Raw genomic sequence first — 23,905 nt, forward strand, 5'->3', positions numbered from 1 at the left:
CCAGCTAACCTAAAGAAAAGACTCGAAATTTGCATAAGATTACTTTGCCACACGTGTGGATAAAATGCAACTTTTTCATGACTTTTTCTCATAGAAATTTGACATTATTATTTATTTTTTGCGATTAAATATACCACAAGACTGTTTTTGACAGTTTGTCTGCAGGAATAATTTAAAGTAAACATTATGGCAGTGTTTAGTAAATATATTTTTAATTTCCTTTTAAATATACATCAATCAGTTTCCAGTCGGATGGCCTCAGGCAAACGATGTCATACATACTAGACTTTGTTATTGCAAATTCCATGCAGAGTACCTGTAGAGTCGAACTAAGCTAACCCTGCACCACTCTGCAAAGACTTTGCAATGATAAAGTGGGACAGTGTCATCAAAGAATTATAATATTCTGGTGAGTATTATATTATTTGTTCAGAACGTCCTTAAACTGTGTTTGGCATAAACCATAACGACATAAACTTTCATCTGTCATGTAATTATCAGATGTTGATTAACAAATTTTCAGAAGCAGAGTAAAGTTAATATCAAAAGAAAAAGGATTTTGGGATTTTAAAACGTAAGTCCCTAAAGCAAAACTAAGAGAAGACATGAAGGATAACAAATCACCATATTGTTACTTAGCAACTAGTAAATTCAGAAACAACGTATCCTGTACCAAAACATTTTAAAACCTGCGTTTTTCTGATCAATTTATGATAATATTTTATGTATAGGTGTACCTAACATTTGTAGTAGGTACTCCATCCAACCAAGGTAATTTTTAGCCGTTTATAAAGTTTGTAGGTGGAAGGTGTCAGCAGGGCCGGATTTAGGGGAGGGCAACCGGGGCTACTGCCTCCACATAAGAGAATTCGGAAAATTTACCATTTTAAATTTTGGAAAAATTTGGGGCCCGGGGGCCTCCACACCTTTATTGCCCGAGGCCTCCAGACCTCTAAATCCGGCATTGGGTGTCAGCAGTTATTTAACCTTGTTATTTCATATGAATTGGACATCATGTCATGTCATAATGAAAGCATGGAATCAGGCATTACTTTGCGAAAATCCATACTAATTAAAGCAAAAAATATTACTTTTCTAATACGCGAAACATACGTATAACATGCGAGATGCGAGTCGACAGATCAAGTTGTTGGACGTCAGATCGTCAACATCTCCAGCAATTCCAGCATCTCCTGAGGATGACTCGTACAGAGGCGAAGCACGTGTCAAGTTTTGTACTTTTGGTGGTGGGCTTATATTTATTTGCGTATTTATTTTTACGGTGGGAGGGTGGGAACATTAATTGCATGTAAAAATACGCCAGTATGTATAACGGGCTAGCACTGATTGACTAGCACGTTATCTTTTCACGGATTAGCAAAGTAATATTTTTGTTTTAATTTGATGTGAACTCGACAATCGAGTTGTGGCGTTAGACTGCACGATCGGCTCGAATTCGTGTGCGCGACCCGCTGTACAATAAAATGGGGCCAATTTTTATTGCCCGTGAGGCTCATCCATAGATATATCCCAATGGCTACTCGTATATGTTGGAGAGAAGCGAAACATGCGGTCAAATGGAATGACGTGATTCGTTTGATTTCAGTCATGCCGTGGCTGGGGAAATGCTGTTTCACGTTCAGTTTGCGGAGCGGCAGTATTGTAATCGCGATCTTAACAATCCTAGTGCCGTTATTGGTCTACATGGTTCAAAAGTACGACGGATTTGGTACGCACGCAGACGTTTTTACACTACACACATTAGGAAAAATTTGGTAGACCAGCAGGGAATATTTAAAAACACGATTTAACTCACGTGTTTTAATCACTCGCGTGACATATATTTCAAACCCAATGTATTCCAGTAAGTTTTCTTATGGGGTGTTATAAAATCGTCCTAGTGTTGAAAATACTATAGTAACCTCCTTTTTCACTTGCTCATAACGGCGTTTATATTGCACCGATTTTTGGCTAATAATCCTAGATACACACGTGCTCTTTCAGTTTATTATATTATAACACTCGTGCTTTTTCATTATATTATCCGACTGAGTTAAGAAGGTAACTGATTGCTAATAATATATATGGAAACGGAGCCTTCTTAAATTGATCGAGTAGATTTTGCAACGTGGACTGGCGGGAGCTGGCGCCCCACCCGCCGGGGCGAGGGGCGGCAGGCAGTATGACAGATGCAACACTGCATACTTACCGATTTAAGAATTAACATTTGATTAATATGAAAGTTTCTGTTTTCCTCGCAAGTGAGTTGAAAAACGTCGTATGAAACGCGTGTGCTTTGGTCACTACACACATTACACAGCTTTCTTATTGCTTGAATCATTTCAGGAGGCTGGCGGGCTGTTGTTATATACACGAATGTTGGGATTCCAGCAATCTGCAGCGTACTTTTTCTCATTTTTGGAATTGCTCAGGTAATCTCATGCGTATGTGTATGTTGTTGCTCTCAACCAATGTGATTAGCGAATTAAACGAACCATTACATTCGCGTTATCTGTTTTGCATATAGGCATATTAACATTATTTATGCTGAATACCTATAAGGCTCGTGAGATACAATATTATTATGTGTATATCTAACTCTAAGCAAGAATAAAGTGACTTCGCTACTTCATAAAATAAGGTTTTTCCAATGAGTTTCTTGTAACTTATGCACGAAATATTGGGGAGAACATACACGCTGACGCGGATAGGTGGTATTATTAGTCAAGCATTCATTATTACCTTTTTACAGGATATGGAATGGGCGAAAAATACATACGCAAAAATACTTGGGATAAAAATCATCACTGATTTAATAGCTTGCGCAGTACTGTTAATTAAAATACAGGGTCCTGCCCCCGGTAAATTAGAACCGGTTGGTCCCTGGTATAACTTAATAGCTATCCCAATTTCATTGACACGTAAGTGTACTTTCTTTTTATTTTATTATTCTAAAGGCACTGCAAAAGTACAAAAATGAGAGTTCAACTGGGGCGTACCTACGGCGTGGCGTATATATTACACAAATGCAAAGTATGCGAGCGGGCTCAGTGTACACTGCTGAAATACCTTGGACGCTCGACGCTACGCTGCGCTGAACGCTCCGCCGAACGCGCCGCTGGATGCTCGCCACTCAGGCCTCAGGCCGCGGAATGAACGCAAGTAGCGCACTGCGCGGCGAGTAGCGAATCAAGGCCAAACGTTTGGTTTTCTGCTTGCCGCGCCGCGCGCCGCTTGCGTCCAGTCCACGGCTTAAGAGCTTTATATACTGCCACTGACTTAGGGCTACAACCATGAATATAGTAGCTACTGGATATGACGTTACGTGGGGGTGGGGATGAATGACCGAACTGAATGGTCATATAGACTACTAGTCTGCCTACTTCTAAAAAGTCCGAAGTGACGTAGACAACTAGATGTATTTTGTTGCCCGCCGTTTTCACCCGACCAAATTACGTAAGTGAGTTGTGTAGTGTATGGTGTATTGTCAGGAATCTTAAAACTTGTTTTTAATTTCATCGCATTGCGTATGTTCTGTCCTTCGCGGGCACACGCGTTTTTCATATCTTGTTTTATACCACGTCGGTGGCAAACAAGCATACGACCCGCCTGATGGTAAGCAGTCACCGTAGCCTATGGACGCCTGCAACTCCAGAGGTGTTCCCGACCCCTTAAAAACCTATACACTCCTTTATTTGAAGAACCTTTTTTATCAATAGATTATACTGTGTCCTATGGCTATGGCTACAACAGATACTACGACTCCTGTAACTGTAAGCCTGAGTGTGTAGCTCCCTGTTATAAAGGGATATATTGAACTGTGGGATATATTTCAAAAAAAGTTGCGTCTCACCAACTTTATCAGTCTTGAAATATAATAATGTAGTCACGAAAGATCGATTTTTCATACAGATTTAACATAGTTTATTTTTTTTCTTTCAGTTTATAACCTCTACTGTTTTTTGATTGTGTACGATTATTCCAACTGCAATGAATTTTATTGCGAATAAAATTGATCTCCAACGGCACAGAAGGAAAGTGTAATATGGTATTCAAATAATATGAACGACAGTATATTTAAAAGAAAATCGAAGAATAAGTGCTATAACTTTCCAGTTTGCTCTCAGCTCATGCCCTTTATGTACGAAATATCTCAATGTATCTTCTATGCGCTAAGTGTGTGAAATAAACAATTTTCTATAATTTATAGTTTGATTACGGCAATGTAGGCTACATTTTGCATTCAAACATTTCCAGAATGTTGATTACCTCAAGCAAAGGCGGCGCTAAGCGTGGGGACGTGGGCCACCGCCTACGGCCTCGCGGTCCGAGGGGCCTCGCGCCTTAAATACATGTAACTGGGAAGCAACGTACAAATTATTCCTTATTGCTTGCGCCACCAGAGGGCCTCGCTAAATGTACCTTGCCCACACTACATTTTGGTCTTGCCCCGCCACTGACCTCAACTTCTATCGACCCCAGAAACTAAATGTGAAAACATTAACCTCTTTTCAGCAGGCGGGTCCAAAATCAACTTGCATTTTTTATGATGCTCACTGAGAGAGTCATTTATATAAAATAATTTAGAAACACTGACTTTATTTTGTTCGTATTAAGGAAGATAATCAAATACTTAGATGAAAACTATCTGTCCAACAGAAATAGGTAGAAATAGCTGTGTTAAGGCATCCACACACGTAACCGTTGATTGCATCTGATAAATAATAAATAAATATAAATATGTCAATCTTTTACAAATTGACCTAGTCCCACAGTAAACTCAATTAGGCTTGTTGTGGATAATAGACGATGATAAATATAATACATAGATATGTAATATACATACTTATACACATAGAAAACACCCATAATTCAGGAACTAATATTTGTGATAATCACACAAATAAATGCCTTTACCAGGATTCGAACCCGGGACCTTCTGCTTAAATATTAGGCCAATCGTCCTATACTATTTGATAGATTATACTTTGTAACTTTATCCTATAAGTATAATTAATATTTCATTTCATTTCATTTCATTTATTAATTGTATAGTCATGTACATACATTATTAAGGTGTTGCAATACAATTCAGTAAGTCAGTCCATGACGCCCTGTGAGGACATACAATAACAATATACTAATACCTTACAAATCTAAGCTAATCATTATAAAATAAAATTATTCGCCACGATCATCATCCGAATTTACAAATACCTACACAAAATTCAAATTATTAATACATTTAAATATGTTATAATATAATTATACTTTGATGAAACGTGAATGAAGCCCTCTAATTACAAATAAGGTTTTACGTAAAAGTAACTTAAAGTTCAGAAACATTTCGTCAAAGATTAAAGGAGTAAAGTAAGTATATGTCAAAGCTCGTCAAAGTAGGAAACGTCATGTCTTAAAAGTGTTTGGCATAAACTTTCATCTGTCATTATCAGATGTATATATTATTTCATATTACATTTTCAGATCAAAGTATCTTTTTATAGCAGATTATATAACTTTAAACATAAAAGTATAAGATTTAGAGACCGTAAGTACCTATAGAAGTGAGTGCCCTTTTACAAGCTTCTAACCTTTCATACATTTGTGATGGTCAAAAATCGTCAGTAAACCCATAGTAAACCTCGGTTGTGTTGTATAGAGCATAAAAATCATTCCTGAGATTATACCTACTTGCCTTTGCCCGTACTCCTGGTAGTTAGCATAAACGTAGTGATTATATGCTCTTTGGTTAGCATGTGTGTATATTTAAGTAGGATACTTTTTGCTCTGTATGCATGCATGTTCTTTTAGTTTAATAGGTATATTATTGGGTTCTGTAACACAGGAAATCCTAGCTCAGGATCCATAGGCCTGTATGTAACATGTAAGTACATGTTTTTACTAATGAATAATATTTACATATTTCGATTTCTATTAAGTTGAGCTAAGTTTACTCATTTTGGATTAAATCTTAAAAGCTAAATTAGTTGCTTCCTGAGATTGGATAGAATAGGATAGGCAAAAATTTGGCAAGTACATATGAAAGACCGATGAATATACGATATTATAATGACATAGAGTTGATCTCATGATGCAGACCAAAGGTAGCCATATGAACTTTATTTCGCTTTATTAGATTATCTCAATCAGATGACTGAAAAAGAAAAGTCCAGTATTCGATTAAAAAAATTATCAAAAATCTTTTACTTTTGTTCTTTCCGTAACTCCATATTACTTCCTTTAAACATCCAATTTAAGAGTCCGCAGCAAGCTCCGTTCTCGATACAAACGTAGTTACGCTCAAATTTTAAAACAACTAGCTAGATTGCTCTGAAACTTTGTACTTACAATAGGATAAGGTCAGACAGGTACAGACAGATACTGCAATGTCTGTATATCCAGCTTGTAATTAGTTTATGTACCTTCAGACCTTCACGGACTCTTTCTTATAAACAACCTGCTTATCATTTAAAAACACGATATGTGGATTGTAAAACTCCTCTGGTTTTAGTGATCATGTGCAGGATTGACATGATTGTGATGCAGAAATGCTGCTACTCGTGCGGTTTGCGGTGTGGCAGTATCATAATAGCGTTGTTGACGCTAACGACTCCCATATTTGCCTACGGGTATCAAATGGTCGACGAATTCAGTACGAATACGTTTAATAATTCTTAGTTGTTGGTTGTTAACCCTATAGTCGAGCCTTTCCGTGAATCATTTTTATGGGATTAAATAAATAAAAAACTATTGGAAAAGTAATATTTATTCAAGTTTAACACTTTTTTTGTACTACATAAAAATAACCTTGACCATAGTATCGTTTTTCCCAAACGGGCGGGAAAATATTCATAACTTGAACACTGTATGGTTAAAAACCTGCATCGAACACGCAAACATCTTCTCGACGCAACGTTACACGCTCCGCTGAACGCATCGCCAGTCGCTTGTAAAAACTTATTTGTAATAAAATTAAAAACGTAATAAGTATAAATTTTACCTACCATACAACTTATTATTTATTAAGTATGGAAACTAATGTATGGTGTGAGCAGTCTGCATACTTATTTCTCTATGCCCTCGGGTATGGTGGAAAATAATTGGACCAAACAATAAGCTTTTAATTCATTTCATATTTTTGTATAACAATATCTCATGTATTTTTAAGCTAAAGCTATGTTTTACGGTTAAATAAAAATGAAATGTTTTAAGGTGGCTGGGTTGCTTATTTTATATACGCGAATGTTGGTTTCATTGGAGTCAGCAGCATTCTGTTCCTGATTTTTGGAATCAGACTGGTAATGTCATTTATCCATTTATAGTAATATTCAGTACCTAATTCATAATCATTTGATATTTGTTGTCTTGTTTTTTGTCCTCAAAATGTGACGGAGTGGAGCTTTTTCTTTGAGATAAAATTTTGTTTTTATTTTTCTCATGTAAAATATTGATAGAATAGAAGACATAGATACAAGCGTGAAAAAGTGGTCAGAAACAAGACAATGAAAATAATTTAGACCCATTTACCAATCGCTTTTCGGTGAAGGAATTCATCGTGAGGAAACCGGATTAATACCAATAAGGCCGAGTTTACGCTTTGGGTTGAAAGGCCAGATGGCAGTCGCTATCGTAAAAACTAGTGCCTACGCCAATTCTTGGGATAACTTACCAAGCTAACCCCAGGTTCCCATGAGCCGTGGCAAAAGCCGGGACAACGCGAGGAAGATGAAGAGTAATATTCACTAATAACCCATACATATTATGCATGGCATACCTATATAGTGGCATTTTTTTTATTTTTCATTGGATTTAGAAAAACCATAGAAGTTAAAAGAAAACTACAAATACTCAAAATATTTTCCAGTAAATTCAATCGTTTTTCTATTCAAATAAAAAATGAAAAATGGGACACAAAAGTGGGAAAGAGCGAGAAATAACAACTTGATAATTTGTTTTCAGTTCTATATTTTTTGCTTAGCTACATAATTAATTGCTCTGGCAAACCCACTTTATCAGTAGAAAAAGGCGCAGTAGGTATTCAAATTTTCTATAGAAGCCTTTGTGCCTACATTTTTTAAACTTGCCGCCTTTTTCTCTTCTTCTTCCTCGCGTTGTCCCGGCATTTTACCACGGCTCATGGGAGCCTGGGATCCGCTTGACAACTCATCCCAAGATTTGGCGTAGGCACTAGTTTTTACGAAAGCGACTGCCATCTGCCCTTTCAACCCAGAGGGTAAATTAGGCCTTGTTGGGATTAGTCCGGTTTCCTCACGATATGTTCCTTCACCGTAAAGCGACGGGTAAATATCAAATGATATTTGTAGATTAGTTCCGAAAAACTCATTGGTACGAGCCGGGGTTTGAACCCGCGAGCTACCGCTATTGCCTATTACCGCTAGGCCACCAGCGCTTTTTTAAACTTGCCGCCTTTTTATACTGACGGAAATGGCTTACCAAATTATACATGCGTCAACTGTTTCATATTTTCTTCCGATTGGAACTGTACTTTAAGCATAAAACGGACTATATAGTATACGGGTATTTACGAGTATAGTCATTCAGGTCTCAATTGCATTGTGTCTGCTAATACATTTTCTGCATTTGACATAAAATAATAATTATTGTGTTTTTTTACAGGACTGGAAATGGCCTAAAAAACTATATGCACAAATATTTAGGCTAAAAATTATCGTTGATTTCATATCTTGTGTCATACTAATGGTAATACGAGACGGAAATCCTGCTCTTTTCTATTCCGCTGTAGGAATTGCCGTTTTTTTGATACGTAAGTTTTTTTATTCTCGTGTGAGGCCAATTCGAACGTGCACGTGACATGAAAAAGTTAGTTGTATCATATTGGACTAATATCCGTTAGGGGTTATCCATTAATTACGTAACACATTTAGGGGTCGGGAGGGGGGTCAAGAAAATGTGACATGTTGTGACAAGGGGACGGGGAGGCACAAACTTTGTGACTTTACTTTTACTTCATCTGTAACCGAACATTTTTCTGTTTTTTTTTTTCATTTTCGCGAATAGTTAAATTATAGGTTGTTATCATTATGACAATAAAAACAAAAAAATTTTTATTGCTTATCATTTTGGGGCACAAATTATATAAAAAAGCAATATAGAAAATATTTTTTATAAGCAATAATACTTCATTCGAATTACTGATTTCGTTGAAAACTAAATTGCCAAATATGTGACGTCACACTAGGAGGAAGTGGGTTGCCAAATGTGACCAGCGGTGGCAGCATGGTTGCATTTTTATCACCTGTCACTATGCCTGTCACTTTCGCACTTACACATACTTGTTAAAACGCGGCGGGCATAGTGACAGGCGATAAAAATCTGACCGTGCTTAGCCCGCTGGTGTGACAAGGAGGGGGAAAAAAAGCATAAAAATCGTGTGACGTAATTAGTGGATGACCCTTTAGGTAGCTGTCATTCGCCTGGTTATTTCACTCTGATTTATCCATGCTTGTACTAGTGCGAGCGAGACGCACGCGCGCATGACAGCTACTTGATATGATCCCAATATTAATCCAATATTATTTTGATGTCAGGTACAGCCGCCATCAGATACATCGAAGCGGCCGTGGTGCTCACAAATATCTGAACACGCCTCTATTGTCAGGGCGCTCGCTAGCGTGCATGTTCAGATATTGTTGAGCATCGCTACATCTGATGGCGACTGTACACGTTCGAATTAGCCTGTAAGTGTTCAAGTGGTCACAAAACAGACTTTAAAATTTTATTTTATTTTCAGTTTACAATACCTACTGTTTTTTCGTGCTGTACAATTATTCCAAGTGCGGTGAATATTATTGGGGATAACAGTGACGTTCAACGTCTGCAGGCAAGCGAACTTAAAAGAAAACTACTTAAGTGCCCACCAGCTTATTGGCTATGTGCATAGTGCGAGGAGACGGAACTATAAGCAACAACATTTATTATAGGCACGGATCACTAGACAGACGTAGCGATAAGCGATATAACTTACCCGTTTACAGATGGAAGAATATACAATAAAAAAAACTTTTGCGGTAAGCAATTGAAAATAGGTACCCTATGTCACTCACACATCTGACACGAATCTAATGAAGTAATGATACGTCATACGTAGTATGCCATCAAACGACGAAGTCTTTTGCCAAGGTCAATGCGGCTAAATCCGTCTCCAGAAAATTGTCAATTTATGAAATTGGTTATTTAGCTAAACATTTTTTGGTTCAGTGAATGTACTATCGGATGGCTAAAGTTTAAAAATGCATTTTTGTTCGTAGAAATAAGTTTTAAACGATGGCATTGTATGTCTCTTATTTACTTTTTATACCTGTGAACGATTTTTTTGTAAAGGTCCGGGAGTCAAGAAAATGTGACAAAGGGTAGTGGGAGCCACAAACTTTGAGACGTCACTTTAACTTCAACGGTAACCGAACATTGTTCTTTTTTTTTGTATTTGCTATACAGTTAGATTTTTGCGATGATAAATCGTTTTAATTCGTGAAATTTTTATTCTTAATCGGTATTGTGTCACAAAAATATCTAACAGGTATTGCTTTTAGTACAATTTTTTTTTATCAAAATAATAATATTTAATTCGATTTCGTTGAAAACAGTGAACGGAAATGTTGAAAACAATTTTGACAAATATGTGACGTCACACTAGAGGGGAGAGAGTTGCCAAATTTAACCAGGTGTGTCAAGGTGGGGTCAAAAAATCATGAAAGGGGTCAAAAACTCTGAAATGTGACGTAATTTATGGATGACGCCTAATTTTTAATAAATATTATCATTGAAATTAGAATTGTCCAGTACTTACCTACAATTTTTTTCAAACGTAAAAGAAAATAAATAGTTTAGAATACGAACTTGGTGTTTTTATAAAATTCGGTATTTGTACTTGCATATGTAGTATCACATATTTATATATACTGGAAAAGGGCATTTTAAGGCTTGATTCAGTCTACAGTTTTTTATATTAAAATTAATATAAAAAACTAACTAACTCGAAAAGAAAAGTATAAAACAAGGATCAAATTTATTACAATTCGTTTATTAAAAATATATTATTTTTAAATAAACTAAGATTTTCTTTGCCCATCCATTTTTTCTTTAATATTATATTTGTCGCGATTTCTGCAAAAAAAAAACATTTTAGTAGAAAGTTAATAAAATAATTATGTTATTTTTATAATTATTAAACAAATCTTTATTTATTTATTTATCTATCCTCTGCAGTTGCAGGCGTACATAGGCTACGGAGCCTGCTTACCATGAGGCGGGCCGTATCCTTGTTTGCCACTGAAGTAGTATAAAAAAATATATTTATCATGTATACACGGTGTTTATTGAGTCACCTGCAATAATTTACGGCGTGAATATAAAGGTCCTATAGGTAAAAAACTTAAGTAAGTCACCTGTTGTATGTAGTTGTGACGTGTTCGAATAGACATTTGTTTTGTTTGTGTGTGTCTTTTAAACATGTATTCTCTATTCGAACACGTCACAACTATATACAACAGGTGACTTACTTAAGTTTTTTACCTATACTGAGCAACTTTTACTATGAGACCAACCCCGAAATCGCGAAACACACACAGCACAAAAAATGTATAGGTACTGTACCTATATACGTCTACAAATTACATAAGGAAAAACTACCGTTTAAATGTCACATCACCCTTTTTTATCTGGAATTAAACTTCCCAGCTCATTATAAACTGTAATTATTAAACGTTATCATGTCACCTGATTATACTCCTTATTTGACAGTACGTATCCACTTCCAGAAGTCCGACTAAAATTGGAAAACATATATTATTCATTTCAAATAAAAGTTTCGACAAATATTAAGTTCCGTAATTTTATATGAAATAAATAAATCCGCTATTAGAAAAATAACCCGCGTTTTGGGAAGAAAACTGATGTATGCAGTTAGCACTCTATTCACGAAACAGTATATTTTACAGTATACCATAAAGTATTCTTCATGCATAGTTGTTCGTCTTACTCCATCACACGTTATCTTTGGACCCTTTAACGGTCAAGAATTAAAAAAAAGACAAATCAAGCATCACCGTCCCTAAGTCCTGTTAATTCTTCGTAAGAAAAAAAATAGTTTTGGAAAATAAATAATTTTTGGTAGGTACAAGCTTTTATCTCTGACTGTACTTTTCTTTCCACAGGCAATTAATACTCACCGAAACAATTCTAAGGCACACTTACTAACAGGGAAAGTTATACACCGTGTTTTTTTGATTTCCGTTATTTTCAAGGGTTCATTCTTGAGTTTTAATTAAGTAACTTTCTGAAAGACACCGGTATTCTAATCAACTCCATTTCAGAGATAATCAAAAATTATTTTTAATCTTATAAGGCCCTTACGAGCGTGTACACTTGCCTTAGGGCCTATTTACACATCGATTAGTGTTTAGTATGAGTTAATACATTTGTTACTAAACGTAAGTACTATCTCGGACGATTGATGTTCGAAACGACATTGATATATCACAGTTTTCAATTGTTTGGTTGAGTTAAATGAAATGCCCGTGTTACAACAAAGCTATATGCAACATTTAACTACTTTTTATAAAAATAAAATAAAGAAAATCCTTTTTTTAATTAACTATGCCATTTAGTTTGCTCATGCCCCGGAGTTAACGGAATTCAATAAAATCACGGTGTATAGATCGTGTCATTCATGAAGACGCGTACCAATGATACTTATTATCATCTTATTAAAGGTTAGATTTGATAAAAGCTTGTAAAAATACAAAAGGTGAGGTAATATGTTAATTTTTACCGTATAATACCTATGTGTGCCCTATAAAAGGTTAAATTGGCAACAATAACTTACCGATACAATAGTGACCACGTCGGCTACAAACTGCAACCAAATAGTACATTACGATACAAGTACGAAAAGTGGGAAATTTGCAAGTGTAGATAAATTAATGCAAGACACGAGTTGCGATAGAGACAAACGAGAGGGAGAAAGAGAGAGAGGCAGAAGATTAATAAAAGCTTGTAAAAACATCATACATATACCTGCCGAGATAAGAAACGAGCAATGCGACGAAATATTCAGACGTAAATTGAGAAACCTTTTGTTGGAAAACCCTCTGTACTCAGTAAATGAGTTCATGGAATTGACATTTTGATTCAGAAATTGTGTTTATTCTTATTGTTTTTATTTATTGACATTGTTTTCTTTATCATACCTACAGATGATCCTTATTGGGAGATATTATTTCATTGTTTTTATATTGTTGTGTGTTGACGATTCTTATTGGGAGATATTATTTTTTTATTTTTATTGTTCTCGTATTTTCGTAAGTTTTGACATTGTACATTTATATTTTGGATTTTTGTAAGTATTTACCTACTTACTGTTTCTCTTATTTATTCTAATTGTATTGACAATCCTTATTGGAGCTATAATTTTATTTCATTAGTATTGTTATTATTTTCATTTTTATTATTTTATTTTGACGATCATGATAGAAATTCTTATATTTTTGACATCAATGCAAATTTATTATGTAATTGTCTTTCATGAAATAAATCATCTAATCTAATCTAATCTAATCTATATATATGCAATTACAATCTCCTGGTGACAGCATATGGAGTTTTACGTGTCGAGACAGACTGTCCTGAGCTGGTAGGAAGAACTGTTAGACTCGCTATTCCATTTGTGCCCACAAAACTCCTGTGACCGCGAAGTCACAAGCTTTTGGCCGTCCCAATTACACGCACTGTAGCACATAAAAACTCGCCAGCTGTGCGGGCTCTAAGGCTGCTGAACTCCCTTCTGTCATGGGCACCAGATTGAGATATGTTTGCAAATCGATGGACGGCTCTGTATCAGTACCCCTAGTGTAAATAAATTCGATTTTGAAACGTGACGTACGCGTTTGCGTTTAGTCTCATTTTGTATTGGATTTAGAAAGAGCGCGCCAAGCGGGACGTTTTGAAAACTCAAAATCCTATACAAAATGAGACTTAACGCAAACGCGTTCGTCACGTTATGATGTCGATAAAATTTACACTAGGGGCACTGATGTGTCTGCGGTATTACGAGGTGATGGACGAAAGTTGATTGTGATTTGTTTTTCCTATTGTGTAATCTGAATTTTCCAGTGTTTTGGTTTCTACTATAATGCTGTATATTATTATGTTTCAAATAAATAAATAAAATATCCAATTATCCATCCCTCAGCGTATGGGCAAATATAACAATTTCATCCTGTATAATGTGTCCGTCCAACGCCATCTACATCAGCTGTCGAATTATAAGCACGAATTTGATTTAGACTTTACACATCTTAAACTATGAATTAATTATTTAGTATTTTAATTTCTTCAATAAAAAAATATACTATACATTTAACGTCGATTCTATTTGGTCCATAATTATGTGAAAAAAACCGGACAAGTGCGAGTCGGACTCGCTCACCGAGGGTTCCGTACTTTTTAGTATTTGTTATTATAGCGGCAACAGAAATACATCAACTGTGAAAATTTCAACTATCACAGTTCATGAGATACAGCCTGGTGACAGACGGACGGACAGCGGAGTGTTAATAATAGGGTCTCGTTTTACCTTTTGGGTACGGAAACCTAAAAACGATTTGGTTGCGTTTTTTGGAAATGTTAAAATGTAAAATCTACCTATAATTATAACTTACCTGAATTCCTTTCGCAAATCCAGCTAAACTGAATCTTAATTTAGTTTTTTTCATTTTTGGTTCTGACATTATATGTTCTTGGTGTAAGGCATGTTTAAAAAAGGCAATAAGCTGCTTTTCTTTATTTTGTAATTCCCTTTTACGGCTGCTATCTGTATTTTTTACAAATGATAATTTGCTATGTCTTCTTAGAATACTGTCGTGTGTGTTCATGCCGTTCTGTAAGAAAGATATCACCTATACGTAAATACAGTTTAACTCGTGGTAAGTTTCCCGGTAATGTATCCATGTTAGGAAAAAATGGTATCCGATTTTTACTTAATCGAAAGCTAAGTTGGCAGCGATTTTCATAGCCCAGACGGGGCACGTGCTTATTAAACATCAATCTTCTATGAAATTATGACGTTTACTTATCACTTGCACTATCTGGGCTATCGAAATCGCTGCCAACTTATCTTGGTCTTACTCTAGCCAAACTTTTATAAACTATACACTACACGGCGTTTTTTTATTATCTATACACTACACGGCGTTCTTTATAAATTATACACTACACGGCGTTTTTTATAAACTATACACTACACGGCGTTCTTTATAAACTATACACTACACGGCGTTCTTTATAAACTATACACTACACGGCGTTCTTTATAAACTATACACTACACGGCGTTCTTTATAACATTATAGCGTTGTTGTGATACAGACTTGTTGTAATTAAATCCACCGGTTTAACAATTGAAAACTAACCCATATCAATGAAATTTCGAATATCGATCGTCCGAGATAGTACTTGCGTTTAGTAGCAAATGTAGAAACTATTATTGTAAACAGGCCCTAAGGCAAGTGTACGCGCTCGTAGGGACCTTATTATCGGTGAGAGGATGGATAAGCGAGAATCTTCTGTCTTGTATTAGTCTTTCATTCTTTCTTACATTACAAAAAAAATAGATAAAAATAAATCATTGATTATCTCCAAAATGAAATTAATTAGAATACCGGTTTCTTTGAGAGAGTTCCTTAATTTAAGCTCAGGAATGCACCCTTGAAATCAACGGACTTAAGAAAAACAACAATGCCATTTATTTTACCGAAATTATATGTATACCCATTTTTTCTAACCTTGAAATTTGACAACCAATTCGTTTATTATCTTCTCTTAATTCCGAAGTAAGGTAAAATTGAAGTCACATATTCCATTATTTTAAATTAATGATGCTGAGAAGTGTTAGGTTAAGTTAAAACTACGACCCTGACAGAATCGGCCTGCAACAAGTCAAACGTAGGCCAAATAAAAGGTGATCACATGATTTCTGGACGAGCCCTTATTCAACATGAGGGCCCGATGTTTGAATGTCAAGCGTTCGATTTCGTCACTCAAATATCTGTGGAAAGCGGCGAATTTATATTTTTGAAAAACGAGCAATAGAAATTTGGGAATCCTAATGTTATTGACCACTCATTTTCAAATCTATCAGTGTAATTTAAATGCCTAGTAGTGGAAACATAGAGAGCATTAAAATCGCCTCCCTTATCTTAAACAGGATTAGAAAGGTAAAATTTAGTAGTTGCAGTTTTTGCATATTTTACCAGACATTACCTTAGGATCGAAGAGGTTGCATTTGATCCACCCTTGCCCGAGGGCCAAAGCAAAGAGCAGGAGGGCAGTTCGCATGGCGACACTAAGCCAGCATGAGCACCTACTGTTCAAGGAAATTAATCGATTAGGTGCACACAAATTGATTATGGTTAGCGTGCAGTAATTAGATATTCTATGATTGATCTTGTGATGAACTTTTTTCGCACTTATTACATTTCAAAGATGAATCGATTGTTTGATGATTTTACTTTATTTTTTTAAATTAAAATAGATAGGTACGTATTTTAAGTTTTTTCATCATTATTTTGAAACCAGAAAGTTACCTAATTTAAAGATTTCGTTTTTTTTTTGTTTTTTAAGGTTCCGTCCTTCGAAAGGATACAACAGAACACTTATATTAGGATCACTTTGTCGTCCGTCCGTCCGTCTGTCTGTCTGTCACGCCCCTTTTTCTCAGGAACGCGTGGAGGTATCAAGCTGAAATTTATATCAATACTCAGATCTATAGTCCCTTGGAGCTGTGAAAAAATCAAACTTCTAAGACAACACAATCAAAAGATACAGCCGTTTATGCCGCAAATTGTCACTCGCAAGGGAATCAAAACCAACAGGGTACTTCCCGTGAACTCAGAACCTTGAAATTTGGTACGAAGCAACGTCTTATAGCACAGATAAAGGAAAAATTGCGAAAACCGTAAATTTTTAGTTACATCCATGACTCCATCGCTTCTGCCCTACATAATGATGTATAATAGCCACATTGAAATGCGCCCCGGCGCGGCCCTACTGCAGCCGGTCGGTGGGAATCGTATATATATCGCCATCTACATCAGCTTTCAAATTCGAATCACGAATTTGACTTATGAAAGTCGTACCTACACACTCGTCGAAAGCTTCTCGTAGAGTCTCGGCAAAAAACAGACCCAATCGGATAGACGACACAAGTGAGACGAAAAGGGAGCAGATATGTACCGTTGTACACAGTCGTTCTCGGCCCGTCTGGAGGTCTCTTGATGACTGTGTACAGCTCCGTAGCGAACGAAAAGCAACTGTCTCTATCATACTAATGTGACAGAGTGATAGAGAGAAATGACTACGCTACGCTACGGAGAGCGTACACGATTGGCACGTTGGCACCCTGGTATAGTTACAAACACTTCTACAAACAACCCCACGCTTTAAATAGCGCCCTCTCGAGTCAAAGCAGTCAACCTCCAAATAAGTAAATAAAAACTGCGCACATCAAATTAACTATACTATGCTGCAGACCGAAATAGTTTTAGTAATAGTCGCTAGATGGCTTTTTTTTTTCATTATACCATTAAAACAAGTACATATAACATCTACATCAGAGACTCGTTGATATTTGTAAGGTCATAAATTAACTAACTAAACAGAAATACTTAGAATGCGACTGCCTAAAATGTCGTGATTACTAGATGGCATTGCCGTATACGCGCTGTTTGCTGACTATGGAAATTAGATGGCGTTAAGTGTCACATCGAAGCATATAAGATACGTGAAATCTTGACATAAATTCGTGTCAAATTTGACAGCTAAGGTAAAGTAGAGGTGTTACGGAAGGTAGAGTTAAGGAATAGAATCTCCATATACCAAAAAGTGTCCGACAAAAAATCATTAATAGGTGCCGCAACAATACCTAGAATAGGTACTTGAGAAAAAAATCTAATCATAGACAGCGCACTTCACTCCGTCAATAACGCCTAGGTTCTTAGCTACTCTAGCGCTACTCTGAAGAGATTTGGAACTATTATTTATATCTGACAGCTGGACACTTTCTGGTCTATCATCCTTTTTTGGCACAGAGTACACAAGGGCCGCCGTCCACAAAGATGAAATATGCCATTTATTGCTAGAGAGCGTGAAAACACTCACTACTACGCGGCACAACTCAGGACACTGCTTGAGCACAACTGCTGGTATGCTCGTGTGGCCCGCTCGACTTGTGAACGTTCAAGGTCTGTCGCCGAATATCTCTGGAATAGAATATGCGCACCGCGGGATGTTGATCGCGGTTCCAGGTCGAATTGGAGGCAATAATGATGTTTTTGCCTTGGATGGTTTTTTCACAGATTTTTTATTAAAGGTGGGAAGTGCCCCGTTAGTTGCCAATAGTAACAAATTGATAGTAATATAGTAGGAATAACCCGCACATCAGAAAGTACAAAGGCGAACTTATTATCCTTATGATATGAGGGATCTCTTTCAGGGATTCAAAGTAAATGACACCAAAATTGTATGATTGAAATAAAACGACAAATTTTATTAAAAACACACGTTTGTTTAAAAATGCTACTTAACTACTAATAAATAAACTACAAACATGCGAGGTCCTTAAATTAAAATTATTTATACAGTACAAGAGACACGCAGTTTTACTAAATAAATTATTGTTCTAAATACATTCAAATAATAAATAAAACTATGTATAATGTTAACAGCTTTGGGCATTTTTACCGCCCAAAATTTTAATTAATAACAACTAAATCAAAATATTACTAGAATCCATTTTTATTTTAAATTGTCATGAAAATAATGGAGGATAATTTGTATGGTTGGATTAAGCACATACTTAGCAGTGGCAGAGTTTGGCAGTTACACCATAAACGTCAAATTACTATGAAAACATAACGTTTTAATGGCGTAGCCACACTTTGTCGTGTGAAATACGGTGCAGAGTTTGGTTAAACGGACTCTGACCATCTTTTTCTACAATGTACTACTCCTCTTAAGACTGCATCGTCCGTCCAGTGGCGCCCTCATAAGTGAAATTGTGTTTGAGCTGAACTGATGATAGAGACAGAAGGTGGCCATGGAAACTCTGCGATACATTAACGCAAACTAATTTTGTTTGGGGTTTTTAGACTTGTCTCGATGAGTATTCGTTGCCCTTGGAGAGAAAAGTACAGTCAGCGATAAAATGCTTGTACCAAAAGTAATTTTTTTGCCAAAGACTTATATATTAATTACATTTGATTTATCACCTTAACGGAAAACAGTGGCCACCATTTGCCTTTTAGTTTATGAAGCAAAATAAAACTATGTGACAAATATCAAAGGTTGGGGAATCAGTAGGACTACAACATTGGATTGATTTATTAGAAAACACATACAATAGTTAGAGCTACGCATAAAACGCCGGTTGGCAACAATATGCGAGGACGTGACTCTCATATACTTCGGACATCTCTCACGCCGCTCCCCGGATAGCCTAGAGAGAGTTATTATGCCGGGCAAAGTTGAAGGCACCAGACCTCAGGGCCCTCCCCCTACTAGATGGTGTGCTCAAATCATTGCACCTATGCAATTAAAACTGCACGAGGCCATGCGCTTGGCGAGGAATAGAAGCTTATGGAGGAATCTGGTCTTCAACAGAAGGACATGATGTCACGATCCTCAGCATTGAGGGACCGACTGAAGAAGAAGATTAGAAAACACAATGCCACTAATGAGGGTGCTACTGGACGGTCGATAGCCTCTTAAATTAAATGCTAACAATATTGGATTTAGGTGATACTTATTACTAAAAATTTTACTTATAATTATTATAATTTCGCAATGAAAATGTCACTTAAATAATATAAATTTAATAAAAAAATCATTTGTTTACACTGCACAGATCTGCAGATACGAGTATATTGAAAAAAAAAGTGCATAAAGTCTGATTTTCTGTGCCTTCGGTTTAAACTTACTATTTTCAACAATTTGACTCTTAGCATATTATAATACATAATTAGTACACAAAATTACATTCTAAAACCTAGTTTTATTTAAAACTTTAAAACAAGCTTTATTATTTTCTTTATATTATTTAGCTTGCAAATTGTATCCAATTGTATACAAGATAGCTAATCCATTTTTTTAAATATATATAATATAAATGGTAAAAGGAAGCCATAATTTTCACATTGATAGTAAAGAGACATCGAAGAATAAAAGGCAAAATAGATTTAACTTTTTTTTTAAATAAAACTTCTGTAAATGTATCCAGGCCATCCAGGGCTCAATTTGACTCGAAAAAGCCTTCCAATTTGCCTTTGAAAATCAAATTATTTTCTTCACATTATTACATTAATCTTAACACAAGATTATATTACAAATATTTGGCTAAAAGTGCATATTAATTGTATTTACATTAAATGTACAAATACAATTAATACAAATTTTGTAAGTGCGTAAACTAATTTACGTTTTACCCGGCTCTACGTCATAGATCGGGTGGTGTATTTGACGTATGGAGGGTAGGGGTAAAGATAACAATCTATGTGTGTGAACTGTGTCCATCAAAAAACCTTAAATATGTGGCGCAATACATCGAGAACAAATTTTTGCTTTGATTAAAAATAATCAAATCGCTGACAGCGCACTTCACTCCGTCAATAACGTCTAAGTTCATGTCATGTCCTTGTGCTACCCTAGCGCCACCGGACAGATCGAACTAATATTTACAGCTGCCAGCTGAACACTTAAGCAACAGTTTTCCCATAAGAGATTGTCATCCTTATCTCTACCCTCCATAATTTGCTAATTGTCTGTTTGCGTTCAGTAGGGCTAAGCCGGCTAAGATGGTCGGCTCTTTATCATTTGTCACCATGCCTGTCATGTTCTAACAAGTATGTAAGTGCGAAAGTGACGGGCATAGTGACAAACGATAAAAATGGAACCAAGCTGCCATGCCACCGTAGTTATATTCAGTATTGATTCTTCGTTTAAACTAAACGATGGCTTGGCCAATGCTGACACATCGAAATTCAGATCCTCTACGTCTATGATTTATGGCTTATGGTGGTGGTATATGGTTTTGAATAAAATATACGTAGTTCCGTCAATCTATGGCTTGAATATATACATGTCCGGTCAATAACGGGGAAGGCCGGTAATTATAGATGACGCTCTCTGCGACGCTACCTTCTTTTATGTGAATACTTTTTGTTTGAAATTAGACAATCCATAGACAGTGAAATTGACAGCTCCTTTCTCCATATACGACCAGAACATGCGCGTACGCATGCACTACAATGTTGAAGTCAAGCAGGCACACAACACGCACGCGGTATGCCGTCTCTGATACGTATCTGTATATTACAATGGGCACGTCTATGCACATGCTTATAGTCGAGCGTTTATATGTTATAGCTTGCACAGACGAAAGGCGACGGCCGCTTCTCCATACAAACGTAGTCCTCATTTTCCTCGCTGGATGGAAAATATTTTTATATTATTTGATGTATATTAACCATAGCTATGCCCCTACGTTTGGCTTTATTAGATTTTTTGATTATTGTAAAAATTAAGAGTGAAAAACAATATTCATACAAAATTTAAAATGCTCCTAACTCTTATAATAATTAAAAATTTGAACAATCAAACGTAGGGGCATAGCTGTGGTTAATATACAACAAATTGTGTCAAAATATTTTCAATAATGTGAATGTCCAGAGCGGAAAATGAGGATTACGTTTGTATGAAAAGGCGATTTCGCACAGGTCCTCCACTTTCGTCTATTAAGACGTTAGCTATTAAGCTAACTTTATCATTTGATTATAAATCTCTAGCTGCTTATAAGGTTGGTACTGAACTCATGTAAGCCCGATCAGGATTGGTAGAAAAATTAATGCGGTCACGAGTGATGGTAGTGTAGATGTAGAGGATGGTCGTAGAGCGGGTAGAGCGGCTGCGGCGCGTGCGCGGGCATTGCGTGCGTGGGCGCGGCGTTGGAGTCACCGTCTGATGAGGAGTTGAGCTGCTTCTTCTTGAAGTTTGAAGATAGCTAGGTCACGATAGACAGAGCTAGCGCTAGGTTTAGTTCTATAGTTAGTGCGGTCACGAGTGATGGTAGTGTAGATGTAGAGGATGGTCGTAGAGCGGGTAGCGTGGCTGCGGCGCGTGCGCGGGCATTGCGTGCGTGGGCGCAGCGTCGGAGTCGTCGTCTGATCAGGAATCGAGCTGCTTCTTCTTGGAGTTTGAAGATAGCTAGGTCACGATAGACAGAGCTAGCGCTAAGTTTAGTTCTATAGTTAGTGCGGTCACGAGTGATGGTAGTGTAGATGTAGAGGATGGTCGTAGAGCGGGTAGAGCGGCTGCGGCGCGTGCGCGGGCATTGCGTGCGTGGGCGCGGCGTCGGAGTCGTCGTCTGATGAGGAGTCGAGCTGCTTCTCGTTGGGGTTTCCGCTGGAATTGAGAAAGGTTTACGTTAAAATCAGGATAAATATTAAGGGCCTGTTTTACAATGTCCGAGTCCTGAATAAGCTACTTGCCACTTATCTGACGAATAAAGTCATCGTTGGCGTTTCACAATCTTCAAATAAACATTAACTGGTAGTGCTAAGTTTTACAGGAAGTTTTATCTGACAGTTAATTTATTTGTTAATTAGCTATCCAATGCTTTACTTGGGCATTGTGAAACAGGCCATGAAACATAGGAGGAAGGACTCGTAATAAATGTTTTCAAGCTTAGAAACAAATAAAGTCTTGGGTGTTGTTGGGTGAGGGCCGTTTAAGAAGTAAAACACTCTTACGGTCAATCAAAATTTTAATTGATTATCGAAAAAAAGTACTTAGATACACGACAACATACTGTTTGATAATAATATATAAAATTGAGTTATAATTGTTAGATAAACAGATGTTCATCTGACGTAGTTTAAAGGGGACACCTGTGCTGCCCCCAATTATCACACTTTGTCTCTGAAAAATTGGCACAGAGACAGAGCTAGCTTAGACGGATTTCTTTTATTTTGATGAGCACACTACCCCGCCTAACAGACGTGAACTCGTTGAGGCGCGCTGACAGCCCCTACTGACGTAACTTGATATGGCGCGCTCGGTCGACCACTCTTTTTAGAATAGGGTTTATGCTCCATCGGCTGCGGCTGTTAGGTTAGTTTTGACATGTATATACATAGAGAACGTTATAGGCCGACTTCAAAGTTGGGGTCATAACAAGATCAGTACCCCTAGTGTAAATTTTATCGACATCATAACGTGACGATCGCGTTTGCGTTAAGTCTCATTTTGTATAGGATTTTGAGTTTCCAAAACGTCCCGCTTGGCGCGCTCTTTATAAATCCAATACAAAATGAGACTAAACGCAAACGCGTTCGTCACGTTATGATGTCGATCAAATTTACACTAGGGGTACAGATCTGCACTGTTACCATTGAGATGTAATACCGTACCGATTTACTGGTTAGCGAGCGTAAACGAGAATTGTATAGTGCCTATAGCGGTCACCGTCACAAAAAACCTATTTTTTAACTCGTACTATGAACCTTACGTGTTTTCTATATATGTACAGTCAGCATCAAAAGTAGCGGATGAAACAACGCGCCAAAAGTATCTGATATTCCGGATAACATTTCCTTATACAGATAAATGTCTAAAATTCGCGCTCAAAAGTATACCTTTTACAGTCTTAGTTGTTCTATATTAAAGACATCACTTTTTGTTAAGCTGTTACAGAATGGTAGATAGTAGATACTTTATTTGATCCGCTACTTTTGATGCTGACTGTACTTGCTAACGTTAACTCAATTGCAGCTTGAGCACGCTTTTCAATTTTGGGTATTCAACAGACGCTTATTTC

General features: G+C 36.7%; 3 protein-coding genes across 3 annotated transcripts in view; 1 reads left to right on the plus strand and 2 right to left on the minus strand.

The window, feature by feature from the left end:
• The first annotated feature begins 1,417 nt into the window (after positions 1-1,417).
• On the plus strand, positions 1,418-4,203 carry LOC133531171 (uncharacterized). The gene is made up of 4 exons (XM_061869301.1): positions 1,418-1,729; positions 2,347-2,432; positions 2,753-2,921; positions 3,943-4,203. The coding sequence occupies exons 1-4, from the start codon at positions 1,534-1,536 to the stop codon at positions 4,008-4,010; spliced, it is 519 nt and encodes a 172-aa protein (XP_061725285.1). The 5' UTR covers positions 1,418-1,533; the 3' UTR covers positions 4,011-4,203.
• A 6,827-nt stretch (positions 4,204-11,030) lies between these two features.
• Positions 11,031-16,542, minus strand: LOC133531136 (uncharacterized). The gene is made up of 5 exons (XM_061869258.1): positions 16,300-16,542; positions 14,700-14,918; positions 12,866-12,895; positions 11,758-11,806; positions 11,031-11,145 (listed from the first exon to the last, which is right to left on the minus strand). Exons 1-4 carry the CDS (start codon positions 16,372-16,374, stop codon positions 11,771-11,773), a joined length of 360 nt encoding a protein of 119 aa, XP_061725242.1. The 5' UTR covers positions 16,375-16,542; the 3' UTR covers positions 11,031-11,145; positions 11,758-11,770.
• A 2,038-nt stretch (positions 16,543-18,580) lies between these two features.
• The window catches only part of LOC133530991 (homeobox protein SIX1-like), a 41,963-nt gene continuing 36,638 nt past the window's right edge, over positions 18,581-23,905 (minus strand). Inside the window, exon 7 of the mRNA XM_061869061.1 lies at positions 18,581-22,491. Coding sequence (XP_061725045.1) covers positions 22,347-22,491 — 145 coding nt within the window. The 3' untranslated portion in view covers positions 18,581-22,346. The remainder of the gene's footprint in view (positions 22,492-23,905) is intronic.

Source organism: Cydia pomonella, chromosome 24 (genome assembly GCF_033807575.1).
Source record: "Cydia pomonella isolate Wapato2018A chromosome 24, ilCydPomo1, whole genome shotgun sequence".
Classification (NCBI taxonomy): domain Eukaryota; kingdom Metazoa; phylum Arthropoda; class Insecta; order Lepidoptera; family Tortricidae; genus Cydia; species Cydia pomonella.

Excerpts from the sequence above, each read along its gene's own strand:
- LOC133531171 (XM_061869301.1), top strand. The coding sequence starts at position 1,534 with ATGGCTACTCGTATATGTTGGAGAGAAGCGAAACATGCGGTCAAATGG. Across the intron at positions 1,730-2,346 it reads TCAAAAGTACGACGGATTTG|GAGGCTGGCGGGCTGTTGTT; the intron begins GTACGCACGCAG and ends GAATCATTTCAG. Across the intron at positions 2,922-3,942 it reads TATCCCAATTTCATTGACAC|TTTATAACCTCTACTGTTTT; the intron begins GTAAGTGTACTT and ends TTTTTCTTTCAG.
- LOC133531136 (XM_061869258.1), bottom strand. The coding sequence starts at position 16,374 with ATGCGAACTGCCCTCCTGCTCTTTGCTTTGGCCCTCGGGCAAGGGTGG. Across the intron at positions 14,919-16,299 it reads GCAACCTCTTCGATCCTAAG|AACGGCATGAACACACACGA; the intron begins GTAATGTCTGGT and ends TCTTTCTTACAG. Across the intron at positions 12,896-14,699 it reads GATTTGCGAAAGGAATTCAG|TTTGTAGCCGACGTGGTCAC; the intron begins GTAAGTTATAAT and ends ATTTGGTTGCAG.